The sequence below is a fragment of the Triticum aestivum genome, chromosome 2D, assembly GCF_018294505.1.
Source record: "Triticum aestivum cultivar Chinese Spring chromosome 2D, IWGSC CS RefSeq v2.1, whole genome shotgun sequence".
Classification (NCBI taxonomy): Eukaryota; Viridiplantae; Streptophyta; class Magnoliopsida; order Poales; family Poaceae; genus Triticum; species Triticum aestivum.
Genome location: NC_057799.1, coordinates 611,676,669 through 611,692,882, shown reverse-complemented (window position 1 = coordinate 611,692,882; position 16,214 = coordinate 611,676,669). Strand labels below are relative to the sequence as shown.

General features: G+C 48.0%; 1 protein-coding gene and 1 long non-coding RNA gene across 2 annotated transcripts; one reads left to right on the top strand and one right to left on the bottom strand.

The window, feature by feature from the left end:
* The first annotated feature begins 5,536 nt into the window (after positions 1–5,536).
* On the top strand, positions 5,537–6,566 carry LOC123050394 (uncharacterized). Its single transcript, XR_006423760.1, has 2 exons — positions 5,537–6,209; positions 6,295–6,566. It is a non-coding gene; the product is annotated as an uncharacterized lncRNA (long non-coding RNA).
* A 274-nt stretch (positions 6,567–6,840) lies between these two features.
* LOC123050393 (VQ motif-containing protein 31) lies at positions 6,841–7,853 on the bottom strand. Its single transcript, XM_044473196.1, has one exon. The coding sequence runs from the start codon at positions 7,723–7,725 to the stop codon at positions 7,096–7,098; it is 630 nt and encodes a 209-aa protein (XP_044329131.1). The 5' UTR covers positions 7,726–7,853; the 3' UTR covers positions 6,841–7,095.
* Between the last annotated feature and the right edge of the window lie 8,361 nt (positions 7,854–16,214).

Genomic DNA, 16,214 nt, shown 5'->3' with positions numbered 1-16,214 from the left:
TTCATTGCAAAAAAAACTGCAACATTATCCATGTTGCAAAATCCTTCCGCAACATCATCTATGTTGTAAAAATGAATGGAAAAAAAAAATCTACAACACAATCTTTGTTGTTAATATTTCAACAGCAAGACCTCTGTTGCAAATGTTTCTGCAAGAAGGCCTCTATTGCAAAGGAATCTACAACACCAGGTTTGTTGCAATGGCGGTACCAAGTCGTTGGATGACACCAGATGCGTACACCCCCTTTTTTCTAGTTATTTTATGAATAGTTTTGCAAATAAACATTTCTTTAAAAATTTCTGAACATTTTAAAATGCATGCTCGTTTTTCAATTGTTGAACTTTTTATAAAATTCGTGATTTTTTTCAGATTCATGAAGATTTATCAAATTGATGACCTTTTTCAATTTCATAAACGTATTTTACAAAATCATGTTATTTTTCAAATTCGTGAATAATTACAGATTCACGTACATTTTTTCAAGAAAAAAAAATCATATCCATGTACTTTTTATAAAATCACAAATATTTTTAAATTCAGGAAGATATTCAAAAAATATTTTAAAAGGTGACCGGTTTTTTCTTTACGGGTTTCATCACTTTTCTTCGGTTTTAGTACCTTTTTACTGACTTTTTTTGCTTTCCATGTGTTGTTTATATCTTCTTTCTTCATTGTCTATGTACATTTTCATGTACGTGTGAAACATTATTTTATACATGTTAAACATTTTTTAAACGCACAATAATTTTTTTTAAAATTAATGTTTTGATTTCTACAGTTTTGTATGCATCAAGAACGTTTTTATACATGTTTAACATTTTCTTATAGTCCATCCAATCCATATTAATTGTCGCTCAAACGGATGTATCTAACATTGATGATGTACACCCGTTGTCCTCTAAAATGAAAGAGATGTATACCCATTAATTTTGGTTCTCACTGTAAGAATGTGTAGTTGTAAGCTTAGTGAACTATTTAGCGTATATCAGTCTATTTTAGGGATCAGACTCAATTTTGCCAGTGAAGCTACATCTGGATTCTGAAACAAACATCTATTATTTGTGATTCTGATATCAGATTCAGCTTTGCTAGTAAAGCCGAATTTGGAAGCTGAAACAAACAGCTATTTCAAAGTGTACTTCGGTGGTAAAGTTCATTCTGCAAATCAGATATGTCAGTAAAGTGAATGCAGAGGTGATTGAAATCCAATCAAAGCTGAAATAAACAGGGCCGCAGATTCAGCTTTGCTATTGAAGCGAATTCACATGTGATTTGAATCCAATCAAAACTGAAAAAAAAAATTAGGTCCTATGTACACCCATTTTTCTAAACCTGGCTCTTGCTCCGCCACTGAGTATGGTTCTGACGTCTTCCTCTGCTCAAACCAGCGAAACCAGCCCGATGCAATGCGGGTTCGCTCTTCGGATGCCTCCCCGACGACACCTCTTTCCTGGGTTCCACAGTTAATAAGCCGTTGCAGAGCAGCGGGCCAGACCGCCAGAGCAGAGCAGAGCATGCAGAGAGATCAGTGGGCATCACTTGGCCTGCACTTACAGTTAAGCCGTCGCACGCATTGCCGTGCAGCTGCTGCAGCAGGCAGCCCATCCTACCCCTCCACGTCGCAAGAGGTCAACCCATGCATGCGTCCGCCCCTCCCCTGGCCAATGCCCAGCCCGGGCCCGTGCCGGTGCCGCGCCATGCCATGGCATCGCCTCCCCCGTGCATGCAGCTAGCACTGCACACGCATGCGCGACGGACCGGACGCATTCATGGCCCTCCCGTGTCGCCCGTTCTGTACTCCCCGGACCAGCTGCGCGCGTCGCTGACCCTGCGCTGTGCACTGCCGCTCGCTACGCGCGCATGCATGCGTATGCACGCCGTGCACTGCACACGCCGGATGCTACGCCTGCACCCCCCACCCGTTCTCCTTGCTCTTTTTATTTATGACAAGCCCATTGATTCAAAGCCAGGCTGCTGATCGGCTCAGCTAGCTCAGGCCAGATCAGACCAGAGAGGCCAGCAGGGCCGGCGTGGCAGCGTGAACTCTTATTAATTAACGGTGCTGTTGCAGAGTGCTGCAGCAGCAGCGACCTGCGACAAGGGGGGCTAGTCACGGGAATCCGGTTGGGAGGGAGGGGAGATGCCACGAACCGGAAAGCGACGGGGCTCTGTTCTGATTGATCCGGAGGGAGAGACCAGGCTGCGAGCGACGAGAAACGCGCTGGTTACTGCAGGCGGTTTCGGTATCCTGTGCTGGAGTATATGCTCAGCGCCAGTGTGCGCACGCACGCGAGGGCTGTGGGCTCCTGCGCGGCTGTGCCGGCGTGCATGCTCACCATGAAACCCGGCGTGCATGCTCACCAAGAAACAGTATGCACTAAAATATGAAAGAACGCAGACTTTGTTTGCACCAATAACTGTTCGAGTACATTGCGGGAGAACACAAATGATTCTTGCCAACACAGGTGCATGGGTGATTCCGTATGAAATGTAGTGAGAAGATATTTTTTGTAAAAATGCCTAGTGTACAATCCTACTCCCTCCGTTCCAAAATAGATGACCCAGCTTTGTACTAACTCAAACAAATTTGGGTCATCTATTTTGGACCGGAGGGAGTGGAAATCAAACAAAAGCACATACGCGAAAAAAATCATTAGGATTACAATCGTCTAAAATTCTTGCAGAAGTCCTTCGAATACAAGAGGCCAGTACGCCAGTGCTATTTTCTGCGGTGATGCTCCTAGTAGAAACAGAGCGTCCTTTCTTACTGGCCGTAGCCGAGCTTTCTCAAAATTTACATGGATAAACCTGTGGAAAAAGAGCAAAAAGGAGGGACACATAAGGGTATCTTCAACATGGACCCTCAAATCGCACCTATATGTCCTTTGCGGGAGTCCAGGCACTTTTTGTCATCCAATAATATCCCTCAAATGTCAATGAACTGATCCGGACGTCCAAATTAGGACAAACGAGAAGCAAACTTGGAGGCCTTTGGGGGAGTCCGGACATCCGTCGAGCCAACCAAAAGCCACAACGTTGGACATCCGGACATCCCCTCTCTTCCCTCAACCGCGACATGCTCATATATAAATGGACATTTAAGGGACATGGTTCGATGACCGGCTCACACATCAACGTCCACAAGCTGGTCCGGACCAGTACACGGACAAATAGTGTCCATTGTAAAGACCATTGTTGGATGTGCCCTAAGAAAGTGTGACATGTCACACCTAATAACCATGGCTACGGAATCAATGCCCACCATGATCACACTCTCATGGACCTTTTGGCTAGCTTTTATCGTTTGGTGTGAGAAAGTGATTAGCTGAAATGTTGTAAGAATGATCTCGATGAATTGTTCGACTTTCTTTCACCATATGTGTGAAATGAAAACCAAGTACCATGATCGTAACATACATTTTTTTGAAAGGAAGGCGATGGACCGAAGACCATCTCCAGCCACACTTGGTTAATGTGTGTCTGTAAGAGAATTCCTTATTTGGTCCTTCCTTAAAATTTGCTTCCCTATTTGGCCCATAACAAAATTTTCTTCCCTATTTGACACCTAAAGTAATTTTTTGTTCCTTATATGCCACTTCTATCCATTTTAGGCAGTAATGGGGTTAAGTGTGAGGTGAAAAGACCATATTGCCCCCTAGTGCATTGTGTAACTATCCTGGATGTAGTAAAAAAAATCTTAGTTCCCCCATCGTGTAACACTCAACATTTCAACACCATCCAAAATAATTCACGGGAAATAAAATTCAACAATTCGTAAATAGGTGATACACAACTGAATTAACCGTGTTATTGTGCTCGTTGATCTTTTTCCTTTTGTTTACTTTCCTCATCCAAGAGGCTAGCATTGTCCAACATAATATCGACTCCTCTGTGACCCTTGCTAGCCTCGCATTCTCTTTCGCAAGCTCAATTATCTCATATGTCTTCGCCTTGTCAAGCTCCCATTTTTTGCCATTTCCCTATCTTCTACATGTCCATCCTCTCCCTCTTAATTGTCATCCCCCTGCGCATCCTTTCCCAGTCGGGGTCCATCCTCTCGCTTCGCACATTCAAGAAGAGCTTGTACCTCTGCTCCTTCTTCTCCTCCATTTTCTTCACCCCCTCCCCCGGTTGTTGCAAAAGATGTTTGTATATGTGGTGGACATTTTGCTTGTCGCGCCCTCATGCATGATCCTATCCTTCTCCCAGTTCTCCCCCCTCAAGTGTCTATTCCTCTCTGATTCAGTCCCATGTCCGCCCGTTCCTCCACCTTGACCATTATTTATCATATCCATCATGAATGAGTCCTAAACACGCATCACACTAAAACTACCATATTAAAATCGGTCCGAACAATGCATATGTGGCAAAAACATTGCATATCAGGTTGAAGAATGTCCTCGAATAGTTGGTTTGCATGTCCAGCACCCGAGGTTCCGAACATTGTCCACATCCGTTGGAGTTCTAGAGACTCATACACCGTATCCAGGGAAGCGTCCGACTCTTGCGTGAAGGCATCTAGAATGCCTGGCCATTGCGAAGCCGAAACAACGTTGGGGAGCAGGCGTGGTGGAAGACGCCGAAGCAGACGTGGCGAACTCCACGTCAAGGCGTCCTTCGCCGCAACTTCCTTTTCAGCCTTCTCACGGGTGCATTGTCGGGTATGCGGTATGTTGTTCCTTGTTGGCGATGGTCTCCGCCTTATTCCCAACGGTAGGGTTCCCATGAACTCCGCCGAGCCATTGTCCATGGTGGCGGGAGTCGGTCGGTGGCGTGGACGCGAGAAGGGAAGGATAGAGCGAGTGAGTCGGACGATTTGGACAATTTTAAGAGATTTGTGGTGTATTTGTTCCCGTTAGATCCAACATGGTGGACTCGTCCCGATGACCCCAAATTCGCTTCACATATAGGCTAGTTTGTGGGGTGTTGGACAACGCGAACATAAGTCTTGAATATGAGAAAGCTAGTTGGATGACGTTTTTTCGTCCGGTCAGTGTCCAAGCTATTCACGCGGACTTACACAAGATTTGGGGGCCGGTTAAAGATGCTCTAACAATCGTCAAACATCTATTCCAAGTGAATACTACGTTTGACGCACAAACCCTATCCGACCCACCACGCATCCGATTCATAACAACATGCGTACATAGACCATCCTCCGGCATGATGCCCGTGACTGCTAGTACTAAATCTTCTAGGCACCCACGAAATATATTCCACGGGCCCCCGCATGCAAGCAAGATACGGACAGATCTATGTTTGCTGCCCTCTCTCCACAGGCGGCCAGGAGAGGAGATCGAATAACCAATTGACGCCGGCATCCGATTCCTACCCAACTTTCGTGACCAACAACACGATCGCAAGATGTCAATCAGCTCAGCTCCCTCCGTTCATGCATGGGCAGATAGATAATGTTCGAAACTTACGCGAAGCTCCCGTTGAAAGATCACATGCGCCTTTCGGGCAATTGGTCGATGATGCCTTTCTCGTACGTTCACCCGCAAAAAAAGAAGTTTGTTGACTCCTCTTAGGATGTGTTTGGTTCAGAGGCTATCCCTCGGGGGACAGGGATATCCCCTTTTTAAATGGTTGCCACCCGTTTGGTTTGAGGGATAGAAGGGATAAGGATAGCCATTATTCCTGGAATATTCCCTAAAACGGGGGATGTGCGGAGCCGCCGAAATCTCGCGGGCGAAGCCAGCCACCCTTCTCGTCTCACGCCCGAAGCGTTTTTCTCTCGCTCTCACCCCTCTCTGGAACAGAAAACACTCCTGGAAACATTATCCTCTCGATTCGCTGGTGAGCGACCACGCTGGTGAATCGTACAAGTGGAATGGTCGAGCCATGAGCGGCGGCGGCGGCCGCGCTGCCATGGTCGGACCCAGATAGGCACACGCCTGCGGCCCCCACCCGTGCCCCGCCAAATGGGAGCGCGCCGCCGGTGACTTACGATGCAGAGTGGCGGCGGCGGCGGCTTCAGTGCCTCTGTCTTTGGGTACGTGATGCCGGTTTTATTCGATCTTTGGGTACGTGATGCTGGTTTTATTCGATCTTGATATGCGCCTCTGTTCTCGATCTGTTTCTGGTGGGCGCAACAACTTCGATTTGATCTGGCGGGTGGCACCAGTTGCATCAGGAGAAAATGAGGAGAGAAAGTGGTACGAGCAGGAGATGGCTGATGAGCTCAAGCTCTTCTACACGTTCAACTAGTAAACCTCAATTTGTACAGGGCATTCGTGTACCAATTTGCATTCTCTGCTCTGAATGTGCACTGTTCTTTCTGTCATCTGATAGGTTCTGAGAATCGGCGAAGATGCAGACCACAGATGGATCAGTTCACCTATCACCAGTACTTGATACAAAGATTGTTGTGGTTGTGCACTAGTGTCTTCGATATGGAATTATTCGATTAAAATAATGCATGGTCATCGCAGGAATTTTTTAGTTATCACCACAACGTATCCATCCCTCAGTCTCTCAAACCAAACACTTAAAATGGCTATCTCTAACCATCCCACCCAACCAAACAAAAAAAGGGTTATCCCTAGCCAGGTGGTTGGGGATACCCTCAACCACCCAAACTTATCCCGGGAACCAAACACATCCTTAGATGATGATTTTTTTTTCTTCTTTCGAAAAGGCAATAATAGCAACTTTGACCTCAGCTTCTATGTTTAGCAATTGTATGCGTAGAAATGAAAAAAGGCAATAAGTAGCAACTTTGACCTCAGTTTCTATGTTTAGCCATTGTATGCGTGGAAATGAAACCAGGCAATAAGTAGCTTTGACCGCAGGTTTTTATGCTAAAGATACATGGAGTACTCCTACTTGTGTGTAAAGAAATGAAATTAAGACTTGCACGAGTGGATGTGATATTAGTAGAGAGATGGAAATGTAGAGAGAAAGCAAGAGTTAAGCAACCAAATCAAGCATAATTAGGAAGCAACACTGGTCCGGTCATGGATCATCTAAATGCGAATCAGCTACTAGGTGGTACAGAGAATTAAACACGGCATGTCGGTCGTGGGGATTAATGGCGGGGTTGACCAGAGTCTAGCTACAGCCTAGAGGTAATGGCTAAGTAGTAATTAAGAGCTAGGCGAAGGAGGAGCTCCGTGGGGAGTGGACGGGGAACAGGGGCAGCAGCTTGGGCCTCTCGGCGGCGTCGCCTCCGGCGCCGGGGGCGGCTCTTGGTGACGAGTGCAGGTAGAAGGCCTTGGAGGCGATGGCCTTCTCCTCCCTCTCCACCTCCTCCTGGCTTATCACCACCCCGCAGGAGCACGACGAGGGCGGCGACGGGGAGGGCGACGAGGCGGAGGAGGAGACGCGGGCGTAGTCCATGGTCGAGACCGGCGAGTACTGCATGACCCCGTGGTGGTGTTGGTGGTGGTGGTGATGGTGGCCGTGGTGGTAGTAGAACGGCTGCGGCCGCGCGAGCTCCAGCCTGGCCGGCGCCGCGCGCCGCCTCTCCTGCAGCTTCGGCCGCCTCATCGGCACCACCGGCACCATGGCGGCGCCCGCGGCGTGCTGCCTCTCGGTAGCCGGCATCGCCGCGGCTGCAGCTCCCCCCGGCGCGCCCGTGAGCCTCTGCACGAGCGCGCGGAACGTGGCCGGGTCGGCCTGCACGAACGTGGTGTTGGCGTCCACGTCCACGCAGCCCCTCGCCGCCGCCGAGCCACCGCCCCTGCTCGGCGCCGGCGCGCGAGAGGACGACGACGACGGCATGAGACCAACCGAGCAAGCTAGCTAAGCTAGCTACCTAGCTAAAGAGGAAGCGGGCGACCGGCAGGAAAGGCGAGGCGGTGTGTGGCAGCACATGCGAGGGCGAGGCGGATGGAATGGAAGAGGGCTCGCCGGCTGGCTGCCTTTTTTAAGGGACAGAAAGGGTGCATTAAAGCGCGTAGGGTTGGGATCCACCCATCGCTTGTAGGACGAGGGTCTTTTCTCCCTTTCTTTCTGCGAGCTCCCAACCTTTGCGTCTCTTTATTGCCGTGCGTGCATGTGGTACGTACGTACATGGTCGAGTACGTGGTAGATGTCACGACGACGACGACGATGCTCATGACTTGCCATCCATCCATCCGTCGGGGATCCAGCCGGCCACATGCATGTACACGCATGTGCATGGTGCAGAAGGATGCATCTTTTCGCCTGGTCCATGAGGCGTGCACATAGGCGCAAAGCTAGCTAGCACGCGTACGAAAGCTATACGGCGCGGCGAGAGGTCCGTTGATATGAACATGGAGCATGGTGGTGTCGCTTCTTCTTGTCTCATGAGGCTTCTTCATGCACCCTTGAGGTATAGTACATGGTGCATCAGCGCATGCACTGGGCTAGATGCGTGCCGACAGAGCGAGGCCGGTGCGGTGCAGTGCGGTGTCCGCCTGGCTGGACGGCCGGGCGAGCGGCGCCCGTGGAGTATAGACCACGGTGTACATGCTTGCGCGAGGGCGCGGCCGGCCGGCATGCATGCGGTACCGTATACTCCTCGCACTGAGCCTGAGCCAGAGCCAGGCCGGTTGCTTGGCTTAACCGTTGCGCCCAGCGGGGTACAGCATACTGCACAGTGCACTGTACGTACCTGCTCGTAGTACTTCGTATCTTACGAGCCAAGTGCGGATCCATGGCTGTTCATGTCTGCGTATGTAAGAAAGAATACAACAGTAGAGAGTATTCATTAATTACTATACTTGCTCTGTTAACGTCAGTAATCAAGCGTACGATCCTGCCATAGCGCGTGTATAACCCGTCACTGCCACCGATCATCAGTACACTCGATCGAGCTAATTAATTATCATGTACTGCACGCAAAGCAAAAGAAGAGAAAAGTCACCCCTCGACGCGTTTCCTCTCACATGGCGTACTGAGACTGAGAGCGCACGTACACATCGGGAATTCGGAATATATGTGCATCAGATGGACGTCGACGGCGGGCTGGCGCGTCACGGGCGCGCGTGCGGGGGACCCGGCCGGGGAGGCGGACGGGCCGGGGGCCGGGCGGGCTTGCGTGGGGGAAAGAAGAAGGTGTGCAGTGCAGGTGTGCTTGCTCGCTTGCGTGGGCCGCGGTGGATCAGCTGCGCCGCGTCCGGCGAGAGAGGGGCTGATGGCGACGGCGGCCGCGCCACGCGGAGCGCGCGCTCGTGGCCGGCGCCGGTGTCGCGTGATCGGGCGTGCATGGGGGAAGCCCGGCTGACCTATCAGGCTGTCGGGATGGGGCTAGCTCCACGTATAGTACGTAAGTTGACGCGGCCGGGGAGGGGACCCGCGCGGGAGGTCCAGTTGTGCCGTAACGTCCGTCCATGGCTCCATCAATCGATCGATCACGGGGGGACGTGGATGGCTTGTCGGGGGGCATGCATCAATGCATGTAGCGGATGTGTCGATCCGCCATGCGCGTAGGCGGCCAACCAGCCACAGCCTCACTCGGCTCAGAGAGAGGGAGGGAGAGGGAGGAGAGCAGGTCTATTTTGGTTGTTGCTGTTGAGAAATAAAAACATGTGATCAATTGTATGGGAGGGATGCCTTCTAAGAGGTGTCTGTTGAAGAAGAGATATCTCCCCAACACATCCCTTCAGCATGTATATAAATGGGTCTCTCACATCACAATAAATCTAAGAGAATCATTTGTGTTCTCATTTGTCTCTTTTACTTTGATACTACAATACGTTATCAGCACTTCGCTCTCCGTTGAGAGAAAAAGGCCATCCGAGACGGCCGAACATCGGCAGCGTTTGCCTACAGGATCTAGCGCATCGTCGTCACTATGGATGGATACAAATCGATCCATGGCTTCTCGCCGGTCTTGCTGCTCCACCCCATAACGCGGACGTACTTGCATCGGCGACAAAGAACTTGGCTGGCGCACGACGCGGCTGCTTGATGCAGCCCGCTACCGGCGCGAAGCGGCGGGTCTCGGCCTTAGCGCCGCTCCGTCCAGCGTGAACACACAACTACGAAATTGATCGCTGATGGGCTGCACTAGGACGGTCCTCGGCAAAGACGATCATGCATGCATGCCGATCAGGAGAAGGCTAACTTGATTTTCATTTTGAAATTAGTATCAATGATCCAGTAATTGTGTGTCTCTCCAGAACCGACAGAACAATCGGGCAAGCGGTTATCAATCCACGGCGAGATTTGTATTGTCTTCTTGTGATCAATCCATTGATCAGTATAAATTGCAACATCTTGTCCCTCGGACATGATAGTTGAGATAATTGAGTGTATGAATCAGTTCATACTCAATCTTGTTGCATACATAATTATTTTTTCTTCTTTATCATCATGATATTGGACGATTAGAGAAATTATTTGACAATTCTGTTGGCCACAACTTGACAAGTTGCAATATTCCCAACAATCATCAGATTGTTTTATGCACTACATGTGACATCGGGAAATTAATTTTAAGGCACTCTCACCTTAAAATTTGAAATGAGCCAGCCAATATTCTTGATTGAATGCAAGAATATGTTTGGATTATTCAACCATTATCTGGGTTATCTTGGTACTTCATTGTGTTCATAGACGCATCTAGAAGATGGTCTTAGGTGTGTATATCCACACATAACCATGCATTTACTGAATTAAGTGCTCAAATTGACAAATTTAGAGCAAATTATCCTAACGTGGGATAATTCTACTGGAATGGAAATGTCGTTGAAGTTGATTCACGGACATTCAATGGTTATATTCAGTATATGGTACATAATCAGAATGGTTTGGCTTGATCTCTTATGAAAGAGATTCAATATTGCATAGCCAATGTTGCAGAATTGTGATTTACCAACATTTTGTTGATGGTAACATACGGTCTCACACTCCACATATTTGGTCTAAATGAGATCAAATGATAATGCACCCCCTTGTAGTTTGTACGTGGAAATAAGTGAAGTATTTCCCATCTGCGGTAATTCGGTTGTATACCGATATCACCACCCCAGCGTACATCATGGGCCTTCACATATGGTTGGGATCTATGTGAGGAATAACTGTGGTATGTTCGTTAATCCGCCGAATACCTTAACCCTTACAAGGGAGTTATTTGCAGCCCATACGCTGATTGCCTTTGCAATAAGAACATTTTCTGGCATTTGGGGAAGATGAGTACCACAAAGAATGCCAGGAAATGGATAAGAAATGTCATAGACATTTTGTCCACGTACTTCAGAATCTGAAATGCAGGTTCAAGTTATGAGAAATTTGCAGCATATTGCAAATAATCTGCCAAGTATATTTACTGATGACAAAGGTGTCACTATGGTCAAGTACCAGAACGAGTGGAGGTACCTAATAAACCACTCGTCTCCCTAGATGAGAGTAAGAGGGGGAGAATTCTGGTCGCATGAGATTAAGTTCTCATATGTTTCAGCGAAAACAGAGGAGATTGACCCCTCGATCAGTAAATATGATTCAACCTCAAGTTGAATGACACCCGAGGGATGCGCGGCATCCAAAGTCCAACACATATGTGCACACATTTTTAGGTGTTGGGACATCGAAACACTTTGACTCCGTTGTTGTGGGAAATCACAAGGAGTTAAGAGGCTTAATAAGAATTTCACAATGATATTGATTCATGAGAATCGTATATGAGAAAGTCTACATATGTCGACATGAAATTCTTCTCGAGAATTGCTAGAATCCTTTTGGGCCCTGAACCAAATCCATGGAGAGTGTTGTTGCACTAAGAGCATCTCCAGCCGCGCCCCCAACAAGCCCCCCCAGGCGATTTTTCGGCCGCCGGTGCCAAAAAATCGGCCCAGTCACGCCCCTAGGGGCCCTTTTTCGCCGGCTCGGGTCGAAATTGGCGCCGGCGGACCCAACCCGAACCCGGCGCGCTGGGGGGCGCTCGGGGGCGCCGGGCGAATCGTTTTTGGCGCGAAAGCGCCGCGGGCCAGCCGCGTCAGCGACACCGCCCACCTCGTCTTCTCCCGACGCCTCGGTTTCCCGCGGGGAATCAATGGCAAGGCTGCCGCCGGTCAGCTTTGCCACTAATTCCTCACGGGCGGCGCATTCACGGGGCGGCGCGCCGACGCCTCCCCTCCCTCGGACGCGTACACACGGACGCGGCGCGGCTATATATGGCCTCGCTCGCCTGTGATGAGTGCCACCTCTCCACCTCTCCCGAGCGCCGCCGCCGAGCTCTTCTCCCCCAGCCCTCCCTCTCCCGAGCGCCGTCGCCGATCTCTTCTCCCCCAGCCACTCCATCTCCCGAGCGCCGCCGCCGATCTCTTCTCCCCAGCCACTCCATCTCCCCGATGGCCGAGCGTTTCCCCGGAGACGAGGCGGCGGCCAACGGCTTCGGCCGCCATTCGCTCCGCGAACAGGAGTCCTGGCTCCTGTTCCAGGCGAACATCCCGGCGCCGCCGGACATGCGCGCCGGGCCGACGGGCTGGAGGCTCAGCAATGGGGGAGTGCCCATTCCCCCGTTGCCCGACGCCATGGCCAAACCATCCTACTTCGCCGACGAGGCTCAACAACGGTGAAGACGGAGCACGGCGAGGTCGAGCTCGACGACGACGCGGCCCTTGAATGGGCACGCCAGGACTCCATCAAGATGGCGACGGAGCGCCAGCGCGCCGCCCTGCGGCGCTTCGAGCAGCACCGCCGAGGCCGCGACGAAGGAGGAGTCGTCATCATCGACGACAGCGACGATGACGACGACGCGCCGCCGCCGCCACCAGCCAGGGAGGGGTCCAGCAGGGGCGCCCGAATCAAGGAGGAGAAGGCCGACGATGGCGACTTCTCGGCCTTCAGCAAGTTTTTTTGATTAGTTTTTATATGTAATGGCGACTACTCGACTTAAATCCGCGAATATAAGCCCAAGTTTGCTGAAATTTGGCGTGTTTTAGCCGAACTTTGCGTAAATTTGCTACACAATTTTTTCCCCGTGCCTGGGGCCGGCCCTGGGGGCGGCGGCTGGGGGCCAACTCGCCCCCAGGCCCATTTTTTTCGCCGGGTCACCCCCAGGCGGCGATTTTAGGCGCCCCCTGAGGGGCCAACGGCTGGAGATGCTCTTGTATTGGTTCAAATGAAGGGAAGCAATTAAGGAAGACTGTCACTCGCTCATCAAAGAGAGGTATTTACCATTGTAAAACCTGCTCCTCGTAAGTATCTTCCAGAAGGAAGAGAAGTGCATTTTTGTTTAAAAACAAAAATAAATGAGGTGGTGAGAAAGCGAGGCTTGTAGCACAAGGGTTTTTCATAGAGACCCGACATCGGTTACGATGTAGCATACCTTCTTGGTATGAGTGGAATTATGTTTCGATATTGAACGTTAATGGCAGTACAGATCCATACGGTTGATGTATGTAATGTCTACATACTCCCATGGGTCAATTAGTTTGGATGTATATATTAAAGTCATTTAATGACTTAATATTCTGAATAAAGGTAAATCGCAACATGCATGTGTGAAACTTCTGAAGTCATTCTATGACTTGAAGTAGTCGGAGAATTGTGTGGTGCAACCGACTAAGCGAGTTATTCCTTGACAAAGATTACTCTCATACTAATGATTGTTGACGTGTATTCATGAAGAAATCCTGGATTGGATTTTACATCACCTTAATTTCTGGTGTCGATGATCTTATCATCAAAGTCTATATAAGACATGAAATACACACAATCATGTTAAGACGGATATTTGGGTTAAACCAAATTATGCTAACTTTATGGCTTAAGCATACCCCTAAGATACCAACCTTCATATATCCGAATGAATTGGTGAAGTTCAATATGGATATATTATATCAAAGGCATATATGGTCATATTATACCTAATATGGGATACAGATCCCTGAGACATAGGGGAGATGGTGAAGTGATAGTGGAGCATGAATTGCCATATCTAAATACCACCGAAGCACTCATATATCTTACAAAATATGTCAGGCCTGACACTATAGTTTTTGGCAATTTATTGAGAGTGCAATTCCCCGAAAGGTATAAGGTTTATGTAAGGAATATCCTCGGATATATCCAGGGCACAAAGTGTCTTGATCAATTTCATCCAGAAAATCAAGATGAGATCATGGTTTGATATATTGATAGTGGCTAATTATCTGATCCCACAATGCCATATCAAAGACTGGGTTTGCTGGAAGAGTATTTTGAAGGAAGTATTCAGAATAGACTCTAAACGAGTCCTTCCAGTGATCATTCTATTTTATTTGAAGCATCAGAAATGTGGATGACTTCATAGAATGATTGGCCACATGTGAAATCATGTGGAGATTATCATTATCTGCCAAGATAATGTCACTTGTATTGCTTATGGGTTATATTTATCCTTGTGAATTACAGAAATGCAAGAGGATAATATGCAAACAGATTATTGTGATATTCACAATATCTCTATCAATGTTTATATTCCAGAACTAGGTTCATGGAATTGGTATGAGATATTCTTGAGGTTTGCAAAGTTCAGGGGGAGTAAAATCCCAAGTTATAACCCGTTGGTGATCCTCAAATTACTCATATTGTACTCCTTTTCCCTTTATGAGTTTTCCATGATGGTTTCTCATATAAGGTTTTTAACAAGACAATATAAATACAAGTGCGGATATATGCCATAATGGTTTCTCCTTATATTTTTCCCACTGGTTTTTAAAGGAGTTTTCGATGGCATATTATTATAAGGTTTATCCTCAATTTTTCCCACAGGGTTTTTGGAGGAGTTTTCTGTTTGCAATATACATATGACGAATTGATCAAGGGGGAGTGTTGAGAAATAAAAACATGTGATCAATTGTATGGGAGGGATGCCTCCCAAGAGGTGTCTGTTGGGGAAGAGATGTCTCCCCAACACACCCCTTCAGCATGTTTATAAGTGGGTCTCCCACATCACAATAGATCTAAGAGAATCATTTGTGTCTCTCGTTTGTCTCTTTTACTTTGATACTACAATAGTTGCATTTCGAGATATTTTTCAAACAGTTTTGCTCGACTGAGACTTCATTATGTCTCAGTCGATACTATCTTCTTTTGATTTTGCATGGAGTTTCGAATAAAAACTTCTTTTCAGTTTTTCTTTCTTCTTCTTACGTACTATATCACTTGACTAAGACATGCTTAAGTCTCGGTTGACTGAGACCTAGCCACACTTTTTTCAAAACCGATGCAAAAGCTAGGAATTCCCTACGTCAGCCGCTGCTGGTTGAGGAGCCTGCACCATCCGGAGAAGGCTCACCGTTGTTGCTACGCCAGCCGTTGCTAGAGAGAGTAGGTCACCGTTGCCGGTTTGCGAATGCCCAATATTCACAAACTGGCACTAAACCGGCATTCGCAAACCTCCCCCAAGTTTAGTGCCGGTTTGCAACAAATGTTTGTGGGCGTTTTGCCACACGGGGTTGGAGATGCAATAACATAGGTTCGAGCGAGGTTCATTACACCTCAACAAAAATGGGAACACAAATGCCTACACTCGTGGTATTATGGAACTCAAGTGCGCCGCATGAGAAGTGACCCAATTATTGGCGTCCGTCTTAATGTCCATCCTTTGCGAAGAGCTGAAACCAATAATTATATGGAACATGCTTTCGCCCCTCTTTATAGATAAAGACACGGATGAATGAACCAATACAAAGTTGTTGGTGATATCGAGTGCCCTGAGAGTTTTGGAGATTGCTGGACAGAAACAGTGAGAGACTAATGTGTTTCCTAATGCACACAAAGAGAATAGGTCCCTAGATTGCTATAATATTTTGAGAAGTTTGCTACCGAGAAGCTTGCTACTTCCAAGAAGTTTGCTATAAACTTCTACTGAAGTTATCGACGCAGTAGAGAAGATTGCTACCGAGAAGATTGCTGCTTCCGAGAAGTTTGCAATTTTGAAAAGTTATCTGCACAACAGAGAAGATTGCTAAGCTTCGAGAAGTTTACTACTGGGAAGATTGCGTGTCGAAGACGACCCACAAAAATATTGCTGAAGTGAAGCAATTGCTACGGAGTGTGGTCCGAGAGAAAATAACCGCATCAGAGAAGAATGAAGATGAAGAGAAGATGCATTGTTTTCTTTGGTAGTTCATTTCTGTCTTTGAATCATAGGACAACCGTACAATTAAGAGCGGCTCAATGTTTCAAGACTCGTGTCTTTATGATGCTTAACTGAAACTTATCCCAAGTGAGTGGCGAGAAATATTTTCATGCGCAAAATCATTTACTGGTCAGCCAAAGACGAAGTTCTTTTGGGCTATGTGAGAAATGCTATA